Source organism: Orbicella faveolata, unplaced genomic scaffold (genome assembly GCF_042242905.1).
Source record: "Orbicella faveolata isolate gen_17 unplaced genomic scaffold, um_ofav_v1 contig_34, whole genome shotgun sequence".
NCBI lineage: Eukaryota > Metazoa > Cnidaria > Anthozoa > Scleractinia > Merulinidae > Orbicella > Orbicella faveolata.
Window position 1 is genome coordinate 30829088 of NW_028301563.1, and position 22685 is coordinate 30851772.

The 22685-nt window shown below is 39.3% G+C and overlaps 2 protein-coding genes across 2 annotated transcripts; one reads left to right on the plus strand and one right to left on the minus strand.

Annotated features, from left to right (window-relative positions):
* Nucleotides 1-366: 366 nt before the first annotated feature.
* LOC110048871 (serine/threonine-protein kinase 3-like) lies at nucleotides 367-13158 on the minus strand. Its single transcript, XM_089270527.1, has 14 exons — nucleotides 12944-13158; nucleotides 12718-12801; nucleotides 12067-12195; nucleotides 10903-10954; nucleotides 10135-10197; nucleotides 9433-9515; nucleotides 8686-8767; nucleotides 7976-8041; nucleotides 7324-7425; nucleotides 6609-6746; nucleotides 5992-6093; nucleotides 4733-4943; nucleotides 3514-3710; nucleotides 367-3196 (listed from the first exon to the last, which is right to left on the minus strand). Exons 1-14 carry the CDS (start codon nucleotides 12955-12957, stop codon nucleotides 3038-3040), a joined length of 1482 nt encoding a protein of 493 aa, XP_089126653.1. The 5' UTR covers nucleotides 12958-13158; the 3' UTR covers nucleotides 367-3037.
* Nucleotides 13159-13342: 184 nt separating this feature from the next.
* Nucleotides 13343-21796, plus strand: LOC110048904 (myelin expression factor 2-like). The gene is made up of 12 exons (XM_089270528.1): nucleotides 13343-13698; nucleotides 14456-14508; nucleotides 14787-14794; nucleotides 15118-15211; nucleotides 15825-16076; nucleotides 17023-17074; nucleotides 17166-17267; nucleotides 17788-17837; nucleotides 18651-19058; nucleotides 19627-19678; nucleotides 20213-20314; nucleotides 21029-21796. The coding sequence occupies exons 1-12, from the start codon at nucleotides 13392-13394 to the stop codon at nucleotides 21091-21093; spliced, it is 1545 nt and encodes a 514-aa protein (XP_089126654.1). The 5' UTR covers nucleotides 13343-13391; the 3' UTR covers nucleotides 21094-21796.
* The last annotated feature ends 889 nt before the right edge of the window (nucleotides 21797-22685 follow it).

Below are 22685 nucleotides of genomic sequence, written 5' to 3' on the forward strand. Positions count from 1 at the left end.
TTTCAAAACAAGGCCCGTTTTCAAAACGTTTTCTATCCACACGGAAACTAAAAGCCGGCGTTTCCGAAAAACTCTGTTTTCGTGAGATTACAGTGTGGACCGTAGGCCTAACCGCAGAAATAAAGCTGCGTTTTCTAATTCCTCGGCGTAGCGTGGACCGGGCCTAAATCTAATTTATTTTCCGCCACCTTTCTTTCACTTGGACAAGGAATTTTTACATGTAAAATTTTCTTTAACAAAATTAATCTTCGAGTCGACTGTCTTGAAAAACATTTTTTTTACTCTCGGCGACACAGTAACATGGGAACAACTTCGCAAAATTCTCCCAAACCCATAGTAGAGAAGCAAATAAATGGATACTGTAGACGCATTGATAGCGAAAATTTTATTTTGTCTTCTTCCAAGTTATTACTTGTAGAACTGCAAATAATTGTTGTACCTGTATAATTAACAAATCTCATCATCGCTTAATTTAGTTATTTCAATTATCATTTTTTTATTTTGCTCTCGGGGAAAAATTTCGTTACAAAGAGGAGAAACGTGCTTTAATAAACCGTGAATTTTTAACATTACAGTAGCAAATATTTACACAATCCAACATGAAGTTCTGATATAAAAGAGATCCGGCCTTGCCATTTTTACGCCCAGTTGTATATCAACTGTAAAAGAATAAACACCTGAAAGATAACCTCCGTATTTTCTTCGAAAGTTCCTATGAAATGTGTTTAAGATAACCAATATTGTGTTAAAACATTAGGAAATATCATTTTTTTGACAATAATATAATAATGGTTTCAAGTGATTCTGAAGCCATTACTGTAAAAGTTTAAATTTGAATTTTGTGCAAGAAGATGTGAAATATGGAGGAAAACAACCCTTTTATAGCAGAACTTCTAGTCCAGTTTATGGCCCTCTCTCTGTCACGCAACGTCGGTAGAGAGGGAGCCTTTCTGCCGACGTTGCGTGACAGAGAGAGGGCCAGACCTGGGATACCGAACTTTTTGTTCAAACCCAATTTAAAAATATTCTAGCAATCTGGGCCGCGTTAGGTTCTTTGCTTATGCCCGCAAGGTTTTGTCAGGCGATTCACCAAGCAATAAAGCTTATTTCCAACGCCGACAAACCAAAGCGTGTTTCATGCTACAAAATCTTAAAAAAGACCTAGTATATATTTAAAGGGGCTATGACGTACAAATGAAAGTCATTTTTACAATGTACAAAAGTATCTTGAAATCGCACCAAATCTCAAAATAATAAGGCAGAAAAACAACAGAGATAATAAAACAACTTGTAGATATAAAGGTCATTTCCCCACCCCCGGGGGGGGGGGGGGACTCCCACATAAAAAGAATTGGGGTGCTTGTCGGAATTTTTGTCAAGTATCCCTAAGAGATACCAAGAACCTGTTTTGTGGGCGTGGCTTGAAATTGTTTTCACCCCAATGGGGTACCAAATTCTAAAGCAACACATTATCTCGTGTCATATTTTTTCGGCTCATTACCCTACAAGTTACCGCAAAAACTCCTGCTGTGAAACTTTTGAGGCCGACCACCGTTAAAGGCACCAAAACCGCCTTCTGACCCCTGAACGGTACAGCGAGCACCCATGTCCCCTCCCCCCGGGGGGATATGCCTGGTTCTATTGAGCTCAGCTTTTATAAGCAGTATCTTAAGCTTCGTTTAAATAATTGGCACTGATAATTTTCAGTCAATTTCTATAAAAACTAACCCTCTGGTATATTTGTTTGTTAGCTCACGCATCGTACTCACTACGCTGCGAATTTGTCAGCCTCTATATCATCTTGAAATCACAAGCAATCTTCGATACAGTAGTTCATCAACTTATACGCCATTTTCCAACGTGAATGAATGCATCTTACAAAATAATAGACTCTTAATAAATAAGTTCTTATTCCTATAAAAATGGCCATCGGACGGGGATGCGTGCCTTCACGCGGTCAGTGTTGCTTGTAATATTAATTTGTTTTTCTTGTTTATATCGATAGTTTGCTGGCTTAAGTTAAACTCAATCAATCAATCAGTCAGTTCGTCAGTCAGTCAGTCAGTCCGTCCGTCCGTCAGTCAGTTAGCAAGTCAGTCAGCCACACTTTACGGCCGTCCGTCTGTCAATCAGTCACTCTTGCAGTCTGTTCGTCATTTTATCTGTCAGTCCGTCCGTCTGTCAGACAGTCAGTCTGTCAGTTCGTCAGTCAGTGAGTCAGTCAGTCAGTCAGACAGACACAGACAGACAGACAATCAGTCAGTCAGTCAGTCATTCAGTCAGAAAGTCCGTCCTGTGGGAATAACACAACCAAAACAACTACATTTGTATTCAACCGCCGTAAGCTTGAGTCAATTTGATTACATTTCCTTTTACAAAATGTATATCAAAATGGCATCTCGCAAAACCGTCTGTTGGCCATTTTCAACCTCCATGCTCAACATGCGAATTCTCCTCTTTGGCCTCTATACATTTTGTACACTTCTAGTTGGGAGATTTGCTTAAATATCAAGTTAAGTTCCTGTTTAATGTTGTATCTTAGGGTACCGCAAAATAAATGGTGGTGAATAAAACTCTCTATCAAGATATTCAGTGCAGTCTTCAAACCTGCCCTATGTCCAGAATTTCCTCCTCACCCTCTCCTCCCCTCTGCCTTGATCAGGAAAGAGGCGGAAAAAGGAAAGACACTAGCAATAAAGTTGTCCCGAATTGCCTCGCGAATTTCTACATAGGACCGCAATGCATACATGCGGGTTATTGTGTTCAGTTGATGTTAGCGGGGTTTCGTTTGCACAGAAATTTTGCAAACAGCCTCAATATAGCCCTAATTCTCACCATTTGAGCTTAAGTTCTCGCGGGAGTATCCGGAACAGGATTTCTATCAACTCGAAGCATTCTGGAATGTATTTTAACTTATCATCAACGTTTTCACGCGAACAGAGGAAACATTTACCACTGTCATGCGAACAGAGGCAACATTTCATACCCTGTGGAGTGCATTAAGCGTTGAAACCTTCACCAAGCTTGATTAACTTCACTAAAAGTTCTGTTGTCTCTTCTTCTTCGCCTCCATCGCATCAAGAATAGGTTGTCTCTTGGCCTGGTATCGCGCTCTGAGTCCTTCAATTTCTTTCTCCATTTCCATGTCCAGTGTCTGCATTCGGCTTTGTAATTCCTCGCATGGCAGTGACCGTAACTGCCAGGTAAAAAAAGAATAACTGATGACTTTTTGATCAACATTGAAGTCAAGGTCATAACACTTCACAGTTTTCACAAATGCCTTGAGAATGTACTTCTCACACTGCATGTACAACGTAAATTGTAAAATCCCTTAGAGACTGGGCACCACTTTTGAGCGCTTGGTTTTCTGGGATCGTTTGAGTAGGAGAGGGAATTGAACACCACATTCCCCTTTACATTCCCGCGTGTACCCCCGCCTTGACTGTAGACAATGACAATGATCCCCCCCGCCCCTGTCTCGTATCTTTGGAACATCAATCATTTGTTACTTACAAATTCAAAGTCAGGGGGGCCTGCCTTCTTGAGTTTAAACGGATCTTCAGGTTTTGCCCCCCTCAGTAGTCCCCCGGAGTCCTCCCCAGACGAACCGTTGGCACCGGAGTCGCTTCCCCGTCCTCCTGCTTCAAATATTCTGTCAAAGTGATCCATAAATGAAGGACGATAGTTCTGTTTAGCATCGCTGTCCAATCCTTTGAAATAAAAGAAAGCTACGTTACTGGGACTGTCACTGCAGCTGTGCGTGGGAGAGAGGGCCAGGGCTCCTGAATGTGGAGGTTACAAAACAGTTCAACCCGTGTCCCGCGGCCCGCGGCCCGCGGCCCGAGGCCCGTAAGAACGATCTCCTAGGAAGCTTAGGGAAAATCAAAACAGAAAGGAGAACATCGTTAAAGAAAAGGTTTAATGAACAGACCTGGGTTGTTCGAAAGCTGTCCACCGGATAAATCACTATCCAGTGGATAGCGTGGTTTGTTTCCTCAACACTGATTCACTGGATAGCGATTTATCCGGTGGATAGCATTATCCAGCCTTCGAACAACCGGGGCCAGAACAATGGCTGTGCACGTGCGTTATAATTCTTGAGTACATTTCTTTGCTGTCAACTGCAAAACAACAACGTGAAATGACCAAATTCTGCGTTGTCTGTAGAATGTGAACCACGACGGCGAATTTTTTAAATTTGTTTCGAATTTAACTTTGTGTTCGTATTCAGTTTCGAGAAACATGTAGTTTTCACGACGAAAAAAAGTTTAATGACTTTAGAGTATGGAGAGATTCGTATGTAAAGTATACATTCACTTTTTCCTCGCTGTTGTCTTCGGCGTCGCCGTCGTGGTTTTTTAAATACCCTAATATTTTTCCCAAGCTGTGGACTGCTGAAGGCTTTACTGGTTACATAGACCGATATAAACACAGGAAAATGAACGGAAATTCGAAAGTATATGTAGACACGAGCCGCAGGTTCTTCTTTCCAAAGTAATAACTCATTATTGAAATCTTCGTTTGCGAAGCCAAACATTCGGTTACCAGTCGTTTAGCCTCCAAGTCAATTAGCAGTTAGCCCCCAACCAGAAGTCGATTAGCCCCCATTCACGCTTAAAGAACGAGAAATAGACAGTGTTTTCGACTTCTGGTTGGGGGCTGCACGGTTAGGGGCTAATCGACTTGGGGTCAGCTAAAACGACCGGTTTCCAAATATTCCTTCAAAGCTTACTTTTCATCGTGGCGTCCTCGTCTTCATCAGAATTAATCACCATTGTTCCCAGATCAGATTCCAACAGTGTACCTGCCTCACTGTTCACGATCATCGTATCTTGACTCTGCACACTGGACGCTGTGTTTACTATCATCGTGTTATCATTACCATCGCCAACCTTCACAATTGTCCCCGAGTCGATATGATCATCGACTTCCTCCGCTTCCTCCTGTGGCGAGGAAGAAAAGTGTTTGACATACCGCGAACACTCTCTTCTTTGATCAACCAGTAGTTTACGCGTACTCCCTTATTTTTCTCAGGGTTTTCTCAGTTTCTCACGAGAGCGCGCTAGCACACGAGCACGCGAGCACACGAGAACACGAGCACACGAGCACACAAACACCTGAACACGCAAGCACACGAGCACGAAAGGACGTTCAAGTCATGCAAAACGTATCCTCGTCCAACGCACGTCCTCCCTACTCGACTTAATCTGAGAAAAATAAGAGACTTCTCCTATTTAATTCCAAATGGTATTTATGGTTGCCCAAAACCAGGGGTAAAAGCTCACACGACATTGTCGAGGGGTATTAGGGAAAACAGTGGTTCACGTTGCTTGATTGAAGCTTAAAGTGTTTCAGCGTGACAGAAGGAATCAGCACAAACACGTGTATTCACGCGTTGTTTTTCCTTCTTGCTGAAACACCGTGAACCTCAATCAAGCAACGCCGAACTATTGCTACCCATAGTACCAATCGGCATTGTCGCGTTCGCTTTTACGCTTGTGTGAAAAACTTTTTCGACACAGCTGTATCAGTGCACCTTAGCACCACCTTTTGCTACAAGGAAAGTTAAAAGAAAGTGAATCTTTGTCACGCATAGTGTAACATCAAGCCTATGTATAGAAGTGTTTATGCTAAGCTCAACTGTAAGCCCCAGACGATAAAATACCTCAGTAACAGCGCATTAAAAGCAGCTAACATCAGTGTTCACTATAACCGGGCTAACTGGTGTCGGAACTTAATAACTTAAGATGGGGCTATGAGAGGTTAACTACAAGGATAGAATGGGGGTGGGGGGAACATGGAACAGGGGGCTTAAAACACGGGGGATTAGATCACATCGTACCTTGTCTTCCTGGCTAGTCTCTGAACTTACCAACTTCAGAGGGGGCTTTGAGGGGTTAACCACAGGGACAGGATAGGGGGAGATGGGGTGGGGGGGGGGGGGGCAGGGGCCAGAGGGCTTATAACACGGGGGATTAGATTGTATCGTACCTCGTTTTCCTCTCGCGCACTTTCTTCTTCCATAATATTCAGCGCTTCTTGGATCATGTTATTGAGTATACTGACAGACTTTGCTTCCTGGATAAACGAATGCTGTAACAGAAAAAAAGTCATTCAGATAGTAACACTTTTAATCATTGTACTCACCATGCTACAAAGTGCTTTCAAGAAAGTTTGTTCATTACCTTTGACTGCCTACATGTACCATCTTTGTTTATTTTTTTATTTTTTTTTCAAGTTGGTATGTACTTTTAAATGTTTTGGTTCCAATCTTGTAATACAACTCAGCACAATACGAAATACCATAAATATCTGCTCCCACCTAGTTATTCATTCGTGAATTTGGATATACTAAGTAACAGGCTATTTCTGAGTTACCTTGTGCCTCTGTTTCAAAACGAGTCTATGTGCAAAACCTTTCATATGAAAATGAGTTTAATTTGCATGAAAATAAACCTGTAAGCAGAACTCATTTTCATATGAATGATTCCACATGAAGACTTGTCTTCACACAAAGGCAAAAGACAACTTGGAAATGTCCTATAGGTTGCAATTCTTTTCGACTTTGTTCAAATGACTACAGTAAGTTTTTTCCTGAGTAAACTTACCTGTAATAACTGCGTGGCAGTCGCTCTATCCTCTGGATTTTTTACAAGACATTTGCTTACAAAGTCTAAGAATTCTTTACTCCATCTGTCAGCATCTTTAAAGGTGGGAGGTGGTTTTGTTGGAATCATAAATATCGCCTGTAACAGAAGTAGCAGATAAAAGCTTACTGCAGGAAATCAATGCTGGCATTTTTAACAACATCTTTTAAAATCTATGCCAATATGAGGGTAAAGTTATTCAAAATATAAGCTTATGATATTAATAACATCCTTAAGAAAAAGAGAATATATCCTGCTGAAAGAAATCAATGTGAATCCAACAAAAAATGATTTTTTTTTACCACAGCAAATGAGAGCACAGACAGACTGACATGGAGGTACAAACTGATATTAAGTGTGACATCACGGAAAATTTTGAAACTAAAGTATTTAAAGATTGACCTTTGCAAACAGAGACAGATGTTAAAGTTTCCTTTTTAATTTACAAAACTTGCACCAACATTTTTATTATATAAGAGGACATCACAGTTCAGAAATGTTGGTCAAAATGACAGAATTAAATGGCGCAGAAATTGATGCCTAGCTTACTATAAATAAACGCTGGTGAATATTGCCTTGATTTATCACTAAATTCTCAGAACTTAAAGCAAAAGAACGATTATAAATTACTAGAAGAATTCATAGTTTGAGCTTGAGTAGCCAAGTTTATACTGACCCTCATGGGGTGTATGTCAGCATAAGGTGGCTTTCCTTCAGCCATTTCTATTGCAGTGATTCCTAACGACCAGATATCTGCCAGACAATCATAACCTATTTCCTGAAAAGTAAAATTGGATGCAAAGATTATTATAGTGTACATTAAAAAGTGGCCAAGTATGTAAATGTTAACGGAAAATTTGGAATCTGTCGATCTTTTGCGCCGTTAGATTTTGACAGATTTTGCCGGCGGTTAAAGATGAAATCCCCATTGTCTGGTGTTGAGGAACATGCAGAGCATACAGTATATAGCTGGAAGTAAGGAGAGTGTTTGGACTTAAAAGAAATAATTTTTGGGACTACCCACGCATTGTAGACAATAACATTCCCCTGGACAAACTTATAAACGTGTGATTAAATTTCTCCACACGCAAATTTCTAGCTGCTTTAGCTGTAATGGTCATAACAGAACTTGAAATCAAAGAATAAGGAAGACGAGACGAGACGAGACGAGACGAGACGAGACGAGACGAGACGAGACGAGACGAGACGAGACGAGACGAGACGAGACGAGACGAGACGAGACGAGACGAGACGAGACGGGACGAGAAGAGAAGAGAACAGAACAGAAGAGAAGAGAAAAAAAAGTAATATTACTGTCTAATTCTGACCTGTATTACTTCAGGAGCCATCCAAAATGGGGTCCCTATAACAGTATTTCTTTTTGCCATTGTATCCTATACAACACAAACAAAAAAAAATTAGTTGCCCATGTCCCATATAATTTTTCATAATTAATATGTGATCTGTGTACAGCATGCATTTTTGTTTGTCTGCAAGGTCTGTGTGCAATAAATTTCCAACATAACACTGCACTAGCTGGGAAAACTATAATCTATATTCCAAAAGGCTAGAGGGGTACAAATTAAAGTCTTTAGCTACAATCGTTGGCAAAAGTCCTTGGAACACATATGTAATGTGACAAATTATCTGTGCTTTATAACTGAGGTTTTAGCAACCCACTGTTCCCCTCTCTACCCAGTACAATGTTGAAAATCAGGAGAAATTGTAGCTACTAATTTTCAACATTATATTGTATGTGGGATGGGGGGCAGAGGTTGAGCAGGTGAAGTTGTATTCACGTCTGGCAGGTGCAGAAAAGTGCAAAAGGTGAAAATTTATCCCAAGACTTTTGACCACGATTGTAGCTGTAGTCCAGCGAGTACTGGGTTCAGAATCCATTGGTAACTGTCTACTGACCTTGATTGCCTCAGGCATAGAAATGATGCATCTGCATGCAATCCCCCAAAAGCCTGTTTTAATACAGTTATTTACTTAGGTACAGTGCGTATGGTCTATTTCCACAAATTATAGCACTTACGGTTAGCTGACCAGCAACTCCAAAGTCTGCAAGCTTGGCATGACCTTCGGCATTAAGCAAGATATTTCCTGCCTTGATATCCCTGTAATTACAAGCGACAGTGCCTTTAAATTGCTTAATTTTAAATCATTTTGGAATCTTGATAAGTCCAACTATAACTCTCAACATAGATTTCCGCTATTAACAAAGCACTGTACCAACACAAGTATACCAGGGGTGGGTGGATAATTAACTGAATTGTCTCGCTGAGCAGAAGGTAGTGTCAGCGGTTTGTATTATTTAACATTTGCAAAGTACAATGTAGTTTTCGACTGCTGGCAGCCTGTCTAAAGTTCTCTCAAAATCAGGCATGGAGTACATGTACATGTATGAGGCAAGATCTTTCAGACTAGAAGGGATTGGGACAAGACAAGGGCTCAGCACTCAAGAGGCATTCTTCTTGTCTTGTCCCAACCACTTTTCATCCATACCCCTCTTTTGCATTTTGTATTCATGCAGAAACACTCGTCTGGCCCTGAGAGAAAAGGCCAGCTGCTAGAAGTCCAATGCAATGCTAACAAGCATACTCCACAGGCAGTCACCTCACATATCAAGCATACATTTAATAATAGTCTCAACCACATACAAACAATAATAATCTCAACCTCCTGTAAGCAAACACCCTTGCTTGATGGACATTTTTTTTCTGGTTCCTGGGGTGTTTGCAAATAACAGAAGGTTCAACTGCAGTTACTGATTAAAACCAACCTGTGTATTTTTCTTCTCAAATGAAGATATTCCAAACCCTTGAGGGTGTATTTCAGTATGCATGCTATTTCTTCCTCCATCAACTAACATTCCAGAAGACAACAACTCAGTGAATTTATTTTCGAAAATCAAATTTTTAGAGAAAGCAAGCAAACAAAACAAAAACAGCACAAAATGCAGAGCAGTTAGGACGCATGGAATATGAAATGGTCAATTGGATGGCAAAACTACATGTCTAGGATGGCAGTTACAGTAGAATAGAATACGTTAAGATGGCCCAATACCATCCAGGGATTTATGGAGAAAGTGCCCAAAAGTGAAATATGTTAAGTCACACAAGTGAGAGATTTATTTCCAATTATAATAATTTATTCCTACGGGCATAAAGTGACAAATATTGTTCTGCAGCTGATAAGATGCTGGATTCTGGATTGAACAAACCCACCTCATCCCCCCCCTCCCCCCCACCACCTGGCTCTGAAAAAATAGAACACTTTTTCTTTCTCCCCCCTCTAAAATCAAATCAAAATTCAATCTCTATAAAATTGCCAGTGGAGGAAAGCTTACAATAATATTGTCAAACATCCTTATTATCCATCTCGTATGTAGGATGAAACAAGACAGGTATCTACTTAAAGTGCAACACCAAATGAAAGAGCACATGACTGAACAATTATTTTGGTGTCAAAAACATATACTCACAGTTTTATTTCTTATTTTCATTAAGTCCGAGACAGATCCCGCACCACAGAACTCCATAACAATCTGACGAACAAAAGGCAAAACACGTGAGTCAATAACAAACAGCTATTAACCCAAATAATTTTATTTGTACCAGAAGTGACGAACATTTCAAATCTCATTACAATATTAATAAACCATCAAGCAGACAGGTAATGAGAATAACAAATATCTTCAACTGATGGATTACATGTGTTTTCATACAGCCATTAGAAGGTAACTTAGAATTTGGAATTAATAGTCTTTAATGCTTTTACTCCAAAAAGAATCCAAAATCAAAATAGAAAAAATAGAAAATAACTTCAAATTTTGTCAGTAACTTCTTTGTAGACTGCGAGTAGTCTCCCATTTGCTTGAAATTCTGCACGGGAAGAACATAAAGTGGTTGTGAGCGCGCCAGCGTGACATGCAATGCCACAAGCCACAAGAAGCAAGGGTTTCAGAAGACCGAAAGTCCGACACTCAGGCTACTTGTGGCTCGCATGTCATGCTCCCATGCTCACTTGCTTTGCATTCTTCCCCATGGATTTTCAAGCAAAAGAGAGACTACTTGCAGTCTACATTATGTTTTGGTACCTCTTCGGAACGTCTGACATTTTAGATTTTCTCTATGCATATCTGAGCAACTTCCAGCAATATTACGTTGTAAACTACTGATGAGAATACTGATCCAGATTTAACAATTTATGTTGACAGGATAGGAAACTACATGTCAGAATATACTTATACCCAAAGATCAGTGTTCTTGAAATAACTTCCATAATACTTGACAACATAGGGACTGAAAAAAAATACAAAAAATGGTTATAGTACAATAATTATCATAAATTCTACTTGTCTATTTCTGAGCTCAGGTTAAAAAAACCTATAGTTAAGAAATTTTACCATGGAATTAGCTCCAACCCAAGGTTAATTTAACCCTCTTTTATCCAACAGCCCCCACCCACCCCGCACCCCTTCGCCCTCACTGGCAACTAACTTTCCATGCTTTTCACCAAAATACTTTTGCTGGCAACTAAATCTGAAAACAAAGTTGGCCCAAAAGATTTTTCCCGAAAGTCAATTCCTAAGAGTAAATTAGTGAAAGTAAAGTGTTTTGCCCAAGAACATAGCACAGTGACTCTGGCCAAGACTCAAAATCACATCAACTGATCCAGAGTACAATACCACTAATTGTTGGGAGGGGCTTCTGATAGAGAGCAGAAAAAGAGATATATACAGTATGCAGCATCTTAGCCCTAATCCTACGGGATCACAATACAACAAGAAAGGTCTACTATGTGGCAATTAAGACTGAAAAAAGAGCATGAAATGTCCAGTTCAGTGACATGTGGTGCTGAATATTCTCCAGTTTTAGCTGGGGTATATTCAGTCTCATGGCCTGTTTAGACTAATCCCATGTGACTGAAAATATGTTAACAGATAATTATTATTTAGATTAATTATTATCATTTAAGAAACAGCAAACCTGTACCATGTTTCTATTTAGTTATAGAAACACAAGTGGGAGTTTGGGAGAACAAGAAATGTTCTGTGAGCACAAGCCGACAGGCAAGGGTTTCCACAGCTATTTCAAGTTCTCCCAAACTTCCACAAGTGTTTCTATAACTCGAGAGAAACATGGAGAGCATGTTTTCTACTCCTTTTAGAAAACACCACAACAAAAGAAAGAAAACACCTCGTTCACTTTGATCATCAAATTGTAAATTCTCTTTGCTCACGCCATCATTACGCCAACAGCTTGAGCTAGGTCCGTGTTTCTATACAGATATAGAAACATGATTTTAAACCAATCAGCACACGTATTATCATACCGATGTTTTCTAATGTTGTGTAGAGTACTAATTATTACTAATCTACACAACAAAGTAAGATAATAAATTAAGATATTACCTATCACACTGCTGCATCATACTTATTTCCTTGATTATCTCTTGCAGATCAGTATCGACTGGTACTTGTTTAATGGCGACAACTTGACCTGATTCCTTGTGCATTGCCTTGAAAACGGAGCCATATGAACTGATGCAGGAAAGCAACATATAAGACCAATAGGATGTGAGCGTTACTTATTGTCTGGGATGGAGATTACAGTGATCATACATGCACACGTTTATTCTAAAAGAATAGACCTGATTACAAATCAACAGTTACTAAAGTCACCAAAACACCAATAAGCAGATGAACTTAAAAATGAAACAGTGGTGTAAGTGATATTAAAATAATGATACAGGAAGTGTTTCAGAATCTAATCTTTAAGATTTCAGAAGCCGACTTCTGCAGCTGGTAGGTAGTGCTGAGAAACATGCATGCATGTAATCACCTCGCGATTGTTTAACAAAAACAATAAAAAGAACCAAGCGCAAAGACAGTAATAATGGATAAAGACGTTGCTTGGGAAATTCAAAAAAAGAAAAAATAGAATTAACGCCGATGAAGGAATCGATGGAAACACAGCTATTAATAATATTGAACATTCATGTCGAATAATTCTGGACGCCATTTACAGCCATCATGTAAGCGGATAAGTTGCGACAAGCTTACCCTTCTCCAAGTTTTTCAAGGACATCAAACACTTCTTCTGGGGGTCTTGTCAAGCTTTCTTCGCTTAACTTTCGGAGCTCACTCCTTGTAGAGAAAGAAACCAGCGTAAGTTTCCGCCAGAAGAAGATTATTAATTAAGCTATTTTTTTAGAAGCTCGAATATTTCGACATCGCTTCTAAGTTAGAATAACAAAAAATCTCACTACAAAGAATCATGATAACGAACCCTTTCGCAGACATCGTGTAGAAGATTTCTTAGCAGATCAAGTCATGATCAGAAAGAAAGAAATCAAGCCGTCTTAGAACCCTCAAAATAAAAGGCTGTTTCGTTCTCCTTCGGTTTTGCAAGGCGACTATCAGAAGGTTGAGCCCGCAGTAGGTCACGCGGAAAACACAAATCGTCCCTCCCCACCCATAATACAAAATGGATTAATTTAAAAAAAAAAAAACATTCTGATATCTTAGATTCTTTCTACGCAAAAAGAGCCTGAAATAACTGACTTCGAAAAAAGTTGGATCCTTGTACTTTCTATTTAATAAGTAAATGAAAAAAAAATGTTGCCTTTCGGCTTTTTATAAAATTATTTTCAACAACTCAACTACGCTACCCTAGAGATAAGTTAAAATTGCACAGAAAGCGCGGTTACACAGGCAAGCTCTAGAGACAAGGAAATATGGCGGACCATGAGGAGGCATTGTACTCTGGCCGACGCGATGATTCTCCCGTTGATCACGACTCGAGAAATGAGAGAGAAGGAAGCAGGGAAAGCGATCACGACGATAGAGATCAGCGGAGAAGAGGTGGTGGATACGAGCGGGATCTGAGACGCGAAAGTCGACGCTTCGCTCCATACCCTTCACAAGACGAGAGGTCAAGTTCGAGAGGACAATCTGGTAGCGGAGGTAAAGAATGCCGTGTTTACGTTTGGAATCTTCCATACCAAGTAAGATGGCAGGATTTAAAGGACTACATGAAGAAAGGTATTGTTACTTTTTTGCTATTTTCACGCCATTCGAGGGAAATTGACGTTGCCGCAAAGCGTAGCTACTTTACATGTACGTAATTTAAATTTATAAGCTTTTAAGCTCTACATTCAGTTGTATTGTCCCAAATAATTTGCATGTTACACATCATAGCGGGGTAACTTAAATCTGTGGAAGCTTATTTTGGTGAATTTTGCAGAACTTCTGCTTTTAAAAAAGCTGCCTTTTATAAGCTTTAAAGAACTAATTGTTTGATTGAAGTATTTTGTTTAGAGAAGTCTCCTGTTGTTTGTTGAAATCTTGTATGCTTGATGGGTACTGGTGTAAATAAATTATGTATCTAATGCAACACACTGTTAACCTTCTTTAAAGACTATTTAAGAAAAGCTTGGAAAACCGCCACTTTCAGAAAAATTAAATAAATACTTGTCAGTGTTACTGTTGAAGCAACCACCGGGCAGGCAGTTTTCTGTATAAGAAATTAGGCATCTGTAATCTTACTGTGTGCTTAGTGTTGTTTCATCCTTCAAGAGAGAAGTGTGGAAGACTGAAGCTGACCAAATCCAAGCAAGTGATGTCAATATCTGCAACACTTCAGCCAGCCATTTAGTGTAGATTCCTTTTCATGTGTCTGACAGCCAGTCAGATATATGAAATGCAATGTCGTCAGAATAGAATTCCTATTACCTGTTTGTTTGCCATTGTATTGCACTCTTGGAAATTTAAGTTGTGTTGTTGATATTTTTTCTTACAGCAGGTGAAGTGGGATTTGTCGACATCATAGTAGACAGTCGAGGAAAATCAAAGGTACATTTATCAGCATGAAGAAGTACAGTGTACAGTAGCATCTACATTTGAGTCTAGTGGTCCATCAGGCTAATACTTATCTCCAGTTTTTATGGCTGGAAGTGACTGGAATTATTTCAGTCTATCTAACAATGACTTAACAACTAACAAGCTATGAATTTTCCCTGCAAACGTGGTCACATTCTCATATTCTTTTTATCTAAGCATGCCTCTGTGTTGACAATCTACATGACAGTATAATGTAAAATATATTTTAATGTTTTTTTGTTTCTTTATAGGGATGCGGGTATGTGCACACCTTCTGTACAAATTATTAAAGTTACTCAGGAAAGTGAAAAATATTTCTGAATAATACATGTATGTCAAGAAAATATTTTAGATATTAGTAGTTTTATTCTGGATAATTTTAAAATGCAGATCCTTTACTTGAATATGCTCACTTCTGAACTTCCATCCTGGTCAATACATTATCCATTGTATTGAACTGGAAATTCTGGTTATGATGAAGTGTGATAAATTTACCAGAGTTAAATATATCATGAAATAGATGACAGTTCAGTCCTTGAGATAAAATACAATTATAATGTTGTTGTTTTTTTTTTTCCAAAGTGTTGTTCAATTCCGGCATAGAGAAGATGCAGAGAAAGCAATTAAAGAACTTCATGGTACTGAATTCAAAGGGAGAACGATCCACATACGAGAGGTTGGTCAACTATTTTTACCTATAGATGTGCAATGCAGCACCGGTACAGGTGTACATGTATGTGCATGTTTGCTTGTTGGTATAGAACAGTTTTCAGTTGAGTGTTGTAGAAACCAAAACCAAAGTTATCTCTCTTGCTCCAATGAACCAATCAAAACTTAAGGTAAATAAGTGTAGCTGACATCAAGCACTAGAAAATGTGTGAAAAAGTCACAATTGGTGTCAAATGGTCTTACTTCTGATTGGATAAAAAGGTGGGTTAATTCTCATTGTGGTTTTCCCTACACTGTAGAAAGGTGCCTGCAAATTAATTGCCTCACTGTAAGATAAGCATTTGCACAAGGCAATTGTATAAATGAGAGTTGAATGGAAGAAGTGAACAAATGGTAACAGAATTTCCTGATGGGGCATACCAGCCAAGATTGAAGAAATATGTTTACAAAGGCATTACCATCAAAACACAGTCCACAATTTCCTTTTGAAATTCCCAGAAAAATACTGTTCAATGCACTTAAAAAACTGACTGAAATTCCTGCCTGGCAATGTAGATGATGTCTTATTTTGTTGTACCAAAAAGATACAATCTCTGCTATGATTTTTGATTTTCTTGTAGGATAGTTTTGAAGAAAGTGACAGACGTAGCAGGCCTTCTTCTAAAGGATCAGACCTTCCGTCTCTTACTGGAGGGAGCATGTCACTCGGCAACACTTTTGGAAGTGGACTTGGGAGTGGAAATCTTGGCCTGGGGGGTGGAACTGGGCCTCTGGGAAACCTTGGTGGACTCCTAGGCTTGGGAAACCTTTCAGCTGCTCAGGGAATCAATTACCGAACTGATGCCTTGTCTTGCACAGTGTTTGTCAGCAATGTAAGTTTTAAATAAATTTAAAAAGTCTAAATTTTGTTTTAAGTCTTTTCCTTCATCCATGTTGTCTTTTCAACTTAAAAAATCAAAACCAGATCAGTCATAGTCAACATTTCTAATTTAATAATATTTACTTAATAAATTATAGTTGACATCTGTAATTCATACTAAGGTTATTAATAATAGTAGCTATAATTTTAGTATACTATAATGTAACAGTTATTTAAGAAATAGAAAACATGTACCATGCTTCTATCGAGTTACAGAAACATGAGTGGAAGTTTGGGAGAATGAGAAATGCAGCTTTTTCGAGTTCTCCCAAACTTTCACGAGTGTTTCTATATGTCGATAGAAACATGGGGAACATGTTTTCAATTTCTTTTACAAAACACCACGACAAAAAAAGAAAACAACTTGTTAACTTTGATTATCAAAGTGTACATGTAAATTCTCTTTGCTCGCACCATCATTACGTCAACAGCTCGTGCTAGTTCTGTGTTTCTATCGAGTTATAGAAGCAGGATTTTTAACCAATCAGCATGCGTATTTTCTTAGGACTGTTTTCTAAACATATAATAACGGATATGTTTAATATTAACATCTTACTTACTGAGCACAACAAGATACAAATGTACACGCACATACTTGTAAAAATGACCCAGGTCCAGTAAACCCCAGTAAGACTCAAGCAAGCCTGATTAGTAAGTAGGTTATCATTTGGTAGGCAGGCCATGCTTTCAAAAACCAAAAAAATAATGGCTTATGGCCATTTCCATGGAAGTGGTCTGTATGGCAAAATCCCAACCAAAAAAGAACCAAAAAGAATGCTTGAATTTACCTCAAGACTACATGTATCTTGCCATAAAACAAACATTTTTATGTACAGCTGATATGCCTCAGATAGCTGCAGTTGTTCCATTATTATTTTGTTATGTTTTTTTTTCAAAAGCTTGACTACAATGTAACTTGGCAGAAACTTAAAGACACATTCAGAGGAGCTGGTAAGGACTTGATCTTCTGTTAAAGCTCCTCTTTATCTTCCATATCTTTTAGTTTTAATGTGTTATTTTAATCTTATGTGATGTTTTGCAGGGAATGTTATTCGTGCAGATATCAATCTGGACTCTGACAATAAATCCAAAGGATTTGGCACTGTACAATTTGAAACAGCAACAGAGGCCATTAATGCAGTCTGTATCCTTTCCTGTTGAAACATTATTCTAGTGTGTGATTGTTTGAAACCTGTGGCGGAATTGTATACATCAACTTTCTTGGCTAGTATCGTCTTACAACAAGAAATCATTGAGAGTAAATAGTACATATTTGAAGTCTTTCATCTGCCGCCTTGCCCTTCCTTAGAGCTGCCAGTTAACTATTAGACATTTGGCTTGTTTCATTCCGAAAAAATGTCCAGTGGATGATCTCTAACTAAAACTCTTTGATTTGAGCACCTATGATGTACAGATACTGTACAGACCTTACTCAATAACTGAATCACAGTGGTTCAAACCTGGGAGATGATCACTTTGAGATGAGATGACCACTTTTACTGCCTCGTCATATTTACTCCCCTTGGGATATGCTGCCATGTCATCCTTACTCCCCCTGGGATATGCCCCCATGCATTTAAACAGTATCACAAATTTAAATTTTTAGGTGGTTGTAGGGATAAGGTCTTGGTTGTTGCAAGTTAAATCTCCTTAATTTAATGCAGCTATGTTTCATGGCCAGATTCTCAGTGACAGGGCTATGAGTGTCAGACTGGTATGTTCTCCTACGCTGAGATCTTTGATGTCAAAATGTGATTTTTTTCATAGTTAGATTAGGTTTTAATGGTACATAGTTAATTAAGAAGATCTTTATGTAAACTATATAAAGGTGCCCAATGACAAGCTTTGCCATGCAGCTTTTTCAAACTGGCAGACCGCTGTAAAATCATGCACTTAAACATTACTGGCATGGTGTCTAAACTGGCAGTCTTACAAATTTGATTACATGCTCTCCATTTTTTCCTATTTCTTGCATCCATTGCACTGCACAACCACTTTTTATGACAAAAAACAACCTACTGTATGTGACATCACTTCAGGAATGCGACAAAATCCAAGCTGAGTCTCATCTTGCAGTTGCTTGTGAGAGTGTTATGGGGACAAAACTAAAGATGAGAAGCCATAAGTATTGCAATGATCCCAACTTAGACAAATTTCTTGTTTCTTTTTAAGTGGCATATTGGCAAGAATTATGCAAGTGAATATATGAAAGACCATATATTTGAACTGCAGTTCAAATGTATGGTCTTTCATACAATGTATATTCACTTGCATTCTTCACCATCTATGGGTATATCATGAACTCACAACATGATCAGCTCCCAGTTGGCGTGATAGCTCAGTTAGTAGAGCACGGCACCAGTATCGCAGAGGTCATGGGTTTGAATCCCATTCAGGCCTGAATTTTTTTCAGGCTTTAATTTCACAACTGCTTAAGTTGTGTAATATAACTGCAATGATCATGTCTTCATGGCAAGAATTATCTCTTGCATGTCAGTGTGTGTCATCGTCTTTCTGTTTTTTCAAGGACCGCAACGCACCCATCATGCAGCAGTTAGGCAATGTGGGCATGAACAACACATCCATGGGCCGAGCAGGAGGTAACATGAACCCCATGGCTGTCCTTCAACTGTTTCAGAGTCTCCAAGGGCTCAGTACACTTGCTCAGTTGACCAGCAATCTTGGTGCATTGAGTGGTAACGGCGGTGGTCTGACTCCTGGTGGGGGTATGGGCAACATTGCTGGAGGTGGTGCTGCTGGTATGCCGGACACCTCTGGCGCTAATCCTCTGGCTGCACTTGGTGGATTGGGGATGCTAGGGAACACTCTTGGGCTCGGTGGCGGAGGAGGTGGGGGCAGTAGTGGGATTGGTGGGCTCGGTTCATCACACCATAGTGACGGCGGAACCTCGGGAAGGCAGGTGTTTGTGAGGAATGTAAGTTGTATTAAGTTTGTGCCTGCAATTTATTATTAAAGATTTCTGTGATGTCATGAGTTCTACAACATAACAAAGTGTGGAAAAGAAAGGGAATTTCATTATTTGTTTATTGTCAAGTGATTGTCAAAATGTAAATTTGAATGTACCGGTACTTCTAAGTTTTGATTTGCTTTTCGAGACAATGCTTTTGGTGTGTACTTTTTTACAAGTCAGGCTATCTTCTAACCTTCTTGGAATTATAATGTAGTATTTAATCTGTCCATCTTTTGATTAAGCATACAATTAAACAGCTCAAATAAAAAGTACAGTTCAACCCCTATTAAATGGCCACTCTTGGGGAAATGGATAGTGGCCACTAAAGGGGGGCTGGCCACTTAATATAGGTAAAAGCAATAGAAAAGCTCTCATCAGGACTTTGATTACTGGCCGCCTAATAGGGGTGACCGTTTGATAGGTGGCCGCTTGATATGGGTTTCACTGTAGAACCAAATTTTAGCAAATACCGGTATGTTACATAAGTGAGCAATTTAGCAATAAAAATTTGGGATTGATTCTATATCCACAGCTTCCTTGGCGGTACACCTGGCAAGACTTAAAGGACAAGTTCAAAGGAGCAGGTAATTGCAGTTTTTTACTCAAAGGAAAATATTATTTAAAAACTCTGTCAAGAACTGCTAACAGCTGTTCATCACTGTGGTGGATGTAGCAATACTCATAACAGGGGCTTGAAATGAAGATGAGTTAAGAAAGAAAGGGGGGATTTGGACCAATCTGGACATGGTTCAAGCTTTATTTTACCTCTAAAGGATAACCTTCATAATGCACATGACAGTATTTTTGGTTATCTCTATGAGAGCAACCCTAACAGATACCTTGATGTCTAAAAATAGTGGCATTTCATCCTGAAAACCCTAAGTGAGACGAAAATCTGTGATTTTACACTCGTAAGTGAGACAATGAGCATCCCCAATCTTTTAGATGGGAGTTCCCTTGAGTGTCACACATCTTCCCACTGTTAGATTAGAGCTGAATGGTTGTTAATTGTGTTGTTTCTGTTTGTTGTGATTTCCCTTTGAGGCTGGTTTTGGCTTTTGGACACTCAAATCTGAACACTCTGTTAATGTATATACTGGGCTTTTTGTTGAACACAGGAAGAGTGGTTCGTGCGGACATTATGACAGAATCCAGTGGAAGATCCAAGGGCTGTGGTACAGTTTTGTTTGAGACTTCTGAGGACGCCGCTCATGCAATAAGTATCCTTTTGACCTGCAAATGTGGATTGTTACAATGTTTGTTGTTTCAAAAAATGTTCATACCCCTCTAGATGAAAGGTGTTTTGTTTTTCGGTTGAATCGAACTATCCAGCCAAATCCCCTGGGGGGCAGGGGAGGGTACTTCAAAAGTCAATACTTCTAAAACTTCATACTATCCTTGAAAAATGTTGACTTGTGAAGCTACCTTCCCCCCTCCCCCCCCCCTGACTTGGAATTACCAATGACCTTCCTCAGCGTGGGTTCAAATATTTTCTGTTACTGAACATGGCCATATTTATCTTAGATGCATGGTCAAGGATCCAAATTCAGGTCTTCAGAGACCAAACCCTGTTACAGCTGTAGTGGTTGAATAGAATGCTTGAAGTCTAGCGCCTCTAACAACTCAGCCTCGCTACCTGCTATGTGTAGAATTTTGTTTTTTTATGTGAGAGTTTGAAGATTTTATGCTAACAAGGAAATCTTGTAAACAATAAAATGCCATTGCAAAAAAATAAGATCTCACCCGGGTTGCTTGAAAGGTGGACAAGACGGTATCCAGCAGATAAATAACTATCCTGCAGATAGCGTGGTTTGTTTTGTTAACATTTACATTTGCTGGATAGTGATTTATCTGGTGAATGAGTTATCCAGCCTTGGAAGAAAACTGGGGCGTTATAGTGTAACACTTAAGCTTTTTCCTTAATATTTGACAAGGTATGTTTAATGGAGCATTGATTGATGGTCGTGAAATTGATGTGAGGATGGATCGGTTAGGCTGAAGTGAGGCATGCTGCTGGGCTTGAAGGCTTTGTGGAATGAAGATTGCCATTGCATAATGCTTTCCTGTGGCTTGTGCTTGACTTTGTTGATCTTCTGATTGTCTAGTTCTTATATAGTGGATTCGACATGTAGAATTGGCCTGTAAATAGAAGTCATCCATTTAATGGGTCGTGGAGCACTTCAGCATGATGGATTGTTGGAAATTCTTTAGTCGAAGCAAGGTTAAGTGCTCCCTGGTTCACTTTTATCTGGGCTTTGAAGCATTGTTTTATTTTGCATACCCATTCGAGTTGGTTCACGGAAGTGTCCAGGTTTGTGACTTACAGGAAAATAATGTCTTCAACAATTTTGGATGCACTATCCCTTTTCCATTGACTTTGGAGTCACTTGCGTACACTTCCATTCCATTTTGTTGTGAGCAGACATCAATTCAGTCTGCCAGTTGCAGAATACCTGCAGACATTGTCTGGTCTTACATTGATGAATTATTTTTATCATTTTACCAATTGATTTATTTTACCTTATTCTCAAGGAAACATCACTTGGTATTTTACATGTGTTGAAACAAAAGCTGTTATGTAGTGCACAGATATGTGGCTATCTTTAATTAGGCACATCTTACATGGAAACATTGTTGCTCACTTTAAGGTTGAGACAGTTGTTGTAGAGATCAAACGTCTGGTAAAATGACATTGAAATGAATGGCTTGCTTGTCTTTTTTGCTTCTTTCCTTGGGTGGTGTTGGTTTGGTAGGATGTGTTTTTTGGGGGTTGGGAATGGCCTGATGTACCTCAATGAGTGTGTTGAGGTCATGACATGGGTGTGGTCATGTGTGATGGGGTCATGTTATGGGCTTGAATGGGGATCGTGATATGGGTGTGATGGGGTCTCAACATGTGCATGATGGGGTGGTGATATGGGTGTGGTGGGGTTGTGAAATGGGTGTGGTCCTTGGTGGGGTCATGGTGTGCTTACAGTGTGCCCCTTATATCATGGTGCCATGAAGTCTTTGGTGTTGTGGAGCCATGATATAGGTGCAGCTGTGTTGTGGATCATGATAAATGAGTGTCAGGTTTATTATGTAGGTACGTTTGGGCACGGGGTCATCATGTTGGTGCTGTATGATGGTCAAACTGCAGCCTTAGTGTCTAAAGGTCACCTTATAAATGCTGTAAGGTTGGCATATGAGTGTTGTTTAGTTATCATTTGAGTGTTTTAGGGTTGTCATACAAGTGTTAAGTTTATGCAAGTACTTAAGGGTTATCATTCAAGTGTCTTAGGGTCATGATAAGTGTCTTAGGGTCGTCATTCTAGTGTCTTAGGGTCATGATGAGTGTCTAAGCATTGTCGTACAAATGTCTTAGAGTTCTCATACAAGTGTCTTAGATTCATAATTCTAGTGTCTTAGGGTCGTGACGTGTGTCTTAGGGTTGTTATACAAGGTCTTACAGTTCTTATGAGTGTTTAAAAGTCAGTGTCTTAGTTTTGTCATTCCAGTGTCTTAGGGTCATGATGAGTGGCTTACCGTTGTCATACAAGTGTCTTAGAGTTCATGTGCAATTGTCTTAGGGTCATCATTTTAGTGTCTTAG